The 5,464-nt window shown below is 30.5% G+C and overlaps 1 protein-coding gene across 1 annotated transcript; it reads right to left on the reverse strand.

Annotated features, from left to right (window-relative positions):
• Positions 1 to 2,895: 2,895 nt before the first annotated feature.
• LOC107897846 (zinc transporter 5) lies at positions 2,896 to 4,550 on the reverse strand. The gene is made up of 3 exons (XM_016823427.2): positions 3,637 to 4,550; positions 3,400 to 3,549; positions 2,896 to 3,320 (listed from the first exon to the last, which is right to left on the reverse strand). The coding sequence occupies exons 1-3, from the start codon at positions 4,249 to 4,251 to the stop codon at positions 3,015 to 3,017; spliced, it is 1,071 nt and encodes a 356-aa protein (XP_016678916.1). The 5' UTR covers positions 4,252 to 4,550; the 3' UTR covers positions 2,896 to 3,014.
• Positions 4,551 to 5,464: the final 914 nt, after the last annotated feature.

A 5,464-nucleotide genomic window follows, 5' to 3' on the forward strand; every position in this document is an offset into this window, starting at 1 on the left:
ATCATCCATTTCAGGAATATGCATCTCTGCATCTGTCTACTTTCTCAGGTTTTCAAACTTGTCTTTCTCTGCTCTCCTCCACCTTTCATTTCACTATAATTTATAATTTTTTACAATAGTTTTCAATGAAATTCCAATTTTTCTTTTTTAAATAAACAATGAAATTGCGCTGACAAACTCAGAGACGCCACTTTTTGACATTGTACACTGCACACTGCTCATGGATCCTCAGAAATAAGAGGAAAGCCATCAATGCTTTTAAAGGGTTACAGTTACAAGTTTATAACACTCCACAAGCACTACCCATCTTCATGATTTTTAAGAGAGACCTATACGAAAGAAAAGTGGACTGGAAATGAATGGTTTGACAGTTACCTGTTTTCCCTTCCCGGACCAGAATGAATGTTAATTCCGTCTGAAAACACACTTACAAAAATGGGATTGGCATTAGATTGGGGATTCCTTATCCTAAATTTTAGACACAAAACATGGGCTTAGCAAATTAGCATCCACTCTCGTACAACTTGTCTAAGGTCCCTTGGACTTTCACATGCTCCCAAATATCTCTATTCTTTCTAAAGTTTATCTTCCGTCTTATCTATTTGGAAACTGAATCCCACAAACTCAACATATTTTTACTTTAAATTTAAATGCTTTTAAGGTTTAATATATCATTTACTACTTTTAAGTTTGACATCTTTTTCTAATATCGTATTTGTTTCATTTTTTTGGTTTAATATGATATTTATATTTGATAAATATTATATATTTTTGTATTCAAAGGTATTCGTGTTAATGTTTTAGTGTTTAGTTCAGATTTTAAGGTTGATTTTGAAGAAAATTAATTGCCAACATTATTAGGTTTGAATTTTTCATCATTTTTATTAATAGAATAAATTTAGTGTTAATTGTAAATTCGTTTAATTTTACATTTATTTTGTCAAATAATAGTCCGGTCAATGTAATTTAATTCGGGTTTTATGCTTGATTTGATAAAAGTTAATTGTTAATATTGTTAGCTAATAATGATTTTTTATCAAATCAACTCTAGAACTTGAATTAACTACTAAAAAATTAACATTGTTACTTTTAAATATCAAAATGTATAAATTTTATCAAATACAAGTACCACATTAAAAAAAAAGTTAAGTCACTTATAGGTGCTAATCTTAAATTTAATTTCAAGTGGGAGTACATGTGGAATTGAATGTATAACCCAATCTACGGGGCAATGTGATTAAAGAGATTTTTAATAGGGATAAATTTTAAAATTAATCATAAATTTTAATTTAATGTGCAATTGTATATATAAATTTTAATTTGGTGTAATTATAAACGTGAAATTCTAATTATGGTTCAATTATATACTTGAAACTTTAATTTTGGTTTAATCATTATACATTTTAAAAAAAATAAATATATCAATTTATTTTTATATTAGATAAATATAATTAATAAAATGATGTTATAACAATAATTGTGTTAATAATTTATCAAAATTGAATCAAATCAAAATTTTATGAAAAAAATTGTATAAAATCAAAATTTATATATACAATTATATATTAAACCATAATTCATACATAGTTTTGAAATTTATCCCGACTAACTAATTACAAATATATATATTTTTAATATGAAAGGATACCTGAATTTCTTTATAAGGATTTAAAACCATAATTTTCCCTTTTTTTTTAATGTATGAAACCAATGAAAGAATGTAAACATATACAAATTAAGAAAAAGAGGCTGAAAGGCTTTCGTCTTCTCCACGACTAGCTTAAATAGGGAATTCCTATTATTAATGATATATAGATGCTATTTCTTTTTATTTTACTATAAATTCAAATGTTGACTTTCATAATTTATTTTATGTAAATAATAAATAAAATAATTATTTATTATGACACTCATATAATAAATATTAAGGTCCCACCTGATGTGGCGTAGAGCTAGGACGTGTCTGACAGTTATTTATTCTTTAGTAAATATATTATTATAAGGATATTTATTTTCTATAAAATTACCAAAAATTTATTATTTTTAAAGTAAAAAAAATATTATTATAAGGGTGTTTATTTATTTTTATATTATTATACAAAATTTAAAAAATTAGAGGCAACATAGATTAAACTTAAAACAATATGATTTAATATTTTAACTAAAGCCTCACTCCTTTTTTTTCTTTATTCAATTATTTTATAAATATTTTTATTATATAAATTTTTTTCACTCACATCGTTAACGTATAATAATTTAGTAATTAAAGAAAAATAATGTAAATTTTTTTGGTAAAATAAAAATTCAAACTTACACTAATCTTAAAGAAGGTGATCATCGGCTAATAGATCACAACTTGAGATTAAAGAAGGTGATCATCGGCTAATAGATCACAACTTGAGTTTTATACAAAAAATATCTAACTTTAAACTTAACAAAAAGATATTCGTCATTCACCTACTAATTTTGTTTATTAACAATAACATGTGGACTAAAGTGAAAAAAAGATTGTGTTGAAATCTTTTCAACTAATTTTAATTACTCCCAAATAATCAGATAACTTTTTTAAAATTACAATATTATTATACAAAGAAGAATGAAGGTTGAGATAAATAAAAAGAAGAAACTAAAATTGGATTGGGTATTAACTTGATGGATGAATCTAAATATGATAATGGAAATGTACCAAGTTTCTAACTGTATAAGGCAGCAGAATTTTTTATTTGGATTTTAGAAATTGACGTTCTTATAATTTTCTGTGCGGAGACTTTTAGTTAACGAGGACATAGAAAATTACATCATGCCTCTTGGGATGCCCCAACTCGCCCTAACAAACACGTTTCAAAATTCCTGGTATTTGGTTAGTGCATACGAAGCTAATATTGCAATTAAAAATAGAAAAGCTTGTGATTCTATTAACATACATATAAACTTCTTGCTTTCATATACTCAAACTTTTTAATCAATACTATGTTTTTATGTAAAAGCAACCAAAAAAAAAAAAACCCCCGAATTTAAGCCCAAATAGCCAAGAGAGACATAAGACCAGCCCCAAGGAGAAGAGAAACACTGGCTCCAACTTGAAGTATTCCATTGCTTTGTAACTTTGGGTTCATGAAATCAGCGGCTAGAAGATCCACCAACGCCATGTATATTAAGATCCCAGATGATGCCGCGTTCAATAACCCTTCCACAATCAGTGCCGTTGGGCTGTTCTCATCGTATGCATTTGTTATTACTATTCCTATAGCGATTCCTACTGGTGTTGTCAGCGAGAAAAACAGTGACATGATTGCAACCGATCGACCCTTGAATTTAGCCTTTAAAAAACCATTCAATGCTAATGAATACAACAAACTCCTGACGAAGAGTAGGTCTTAAGCATGGGTTTGAATTTACCTGAGAAATGCATCCACCAAGTCCCATGCCTTCGAAGAACTGATGAAAGGTGAGTGCTGCCACCAAAGGTTTTATAGTCTTTGGACTTTCTGAAGCACCCAATGATATCCCTATGATCACAGAGTGCACCACTATGCCCAATTCCAATACCTTTGAACATCAATCAGACAAACAGTTACAGAAAATATAGAAAAAAATAACAAAAACCAAAATCACGATTGATGAAATAAAATTTACCTGAGAGACTACTCGATGCCGAAGGAGCTGAGCTGAATCTGCACGCTCAAGCATAGAAACAGAACCATGAGAATGGCCATGGGTGGCATGAGTATGAACATGCAGATGATTTTCGGTTTGCTCTGTTTTCTCTTCATCACCCTCGTGGTTCTGTTGGGTTTTGTGAAGGTGAGATTTGGTGTAATGAGATGTAGCAAACACATCAACCATCAATGTGCCAATGGCCGCCGTCATAGCCAACAGTCCGGCGAACGGAAACTTTCCCCAAGGATTCTCATTGAGGCAAGGAGATGTTAAGCTTTCAGTGGCATCCGGAAGAACATGGATGAAGCCGGTGGACAAGATCACACCGGCGGCGAAAGCTTTGATTAAGAAAAAAAGATTTTTATCGGGACGTAAAGCCTCGATGACATTCCCTAGCAGAGGGAAGCAAACACCGATGGCTCCCGCAACGAGGATGGAGGCTATGGCAGCTATCTTATATTTAAGCGCTAGAGACTTATTGCGATCTTCATCTTCTGGTTCACAGGTACATTCCCCTTGTACTAGGGAAGGAATCAGGATTAAAAAGCAGCAAAAAAAGGTCATAAGCTGAGGTTGTTTGAAGTTGATCATGGCTGCAGCTGAAAACAGAGCCCAACTCAATTCAGAAGCTCAGTGAAGAGTTTCAAAATTTGAATATTGAAGATGGGAGAGGGAGTGAATATATTTATATATCTGATAATGGAGAGGATAGAGATTGTTTAGAGATGGAAGCCGAAACCTGTAAAGATTTGATACCTAGTTTAGGGAAAGAAAACATGAAATCTGAAATCATTAAGGCCCCATGATATGGACTTCCAAACAGCAGGTTTTGGTTTGGCTACATAAAAGTCTGATTTGGAAAAGTCAACTAAAGAAATATAAATGCAATATTACAACTAAAAACTCTTTTTTTTTTCTTTCTTAAATAAACGCTAAAAGATAAATAGTAAAAAACAGAATAAAAGATTATTTTCTTAATTTGAAGAAACAATTAATTGCAAATTTGAAGGTAATAGTTGATGGTAGGATGAGAGCAGAAATGAAGATTAAATTTATGATGGCAATGAAATCGTAAATCAAGGACTTAATATTCAATAATTAAAAAAAAAAGAAAAGGGTTTCCTAATAAAAAGGGTGAAATGAGAGATTACGGTGAAGACTTGGAGATGCTGAGAGATGTCGAAATAGTGTCGACATAGAAAGAGTTAAATAAGAAGATTGAAAGCATTCCCACTGTCCAAGTCATGCTTTAATGGAGTCAATTAAATTAGAATGTCGATATATATTACATGTGCGTGGCTTGTTCTCAAGAAAGGTAATATTGACATAAAGTTTAAGAACATAAAAGATGCCTAATATCATTTTCATCACCCCATAATCATCATCAAAATATATACACTATTAATACCTGAAACTTTAGACATATTGGTTTGTTTGGAAGAAAGTAGCATGAGAATCACATTTGTAAGCTAAAATCCAAACCAAAATAACAAGAATATAGACTAGGAATAAAGAGATTATCTTGATATGAAGCACTTCATTAAGAGGCTTATGAATGCTACAGCTGAGAACAGGGGGCATGCTAATAAACAATCGAATTGCATGAACCAAACCTTAATTTCATGCACCAACCAACTAAAACCAAACCAACCTTAATTCTGTATAAATTTCTAAAACTTCTTTTTTCAATTTTCAGAAATTATATATGTAAACTTATTCTCCATCATATATATATGTTTTGGGTTTATCCGGGGGAAAAAAAGGGTATTGATTGTTTTAGTGGTTGTGAAGAAAAGAGAATCTG

This window comes from Gossypium hirsutum, chromosome A11 (assembly GCF_007990345.1).
Source record: "Gossypium hirsutum isolate 1008001.06 chromosome A11, Gossypium_hirsutum_v2.1, whole genome shotgun sequence".
In the NCBI taxonomy this organism is placed as follows: domain Eukaryota; kingdom Viridiplantae; phylum Streptophyta; class Magnoliopsida; order Malvales; family Malvaceae; genus Gossypium; species Gossypium hirsutum.

What these genes read in the sequence shown, in the direction of transcription:
- LOC107897846 (XM_016823427.2), bottom strand. Translation starts at nt 4,251, where the DNA reads ATGATCAACTTCAAACAACCTCAGCTTATGACCTTTTTTTGCTGCTTT. An exon ending in GGCATCGAGTAGTCTCTCAG is followed by an intron (nt 3,550 to 3,636) that starts GTAAATTTTATT and finishes TGATGTTCAAAG; the next exon opens with GTATTGGAATTGGGCATAGT. An exon ending in TTGGTGGATGCATTTCTCAG is followed by an intron (nt 3,321 to 3,399) that starts GTAAATTCAAAC and finishes GGTTTTTTAAAG; the next exon opens with GCTAAATTCAAGGGTCGATC.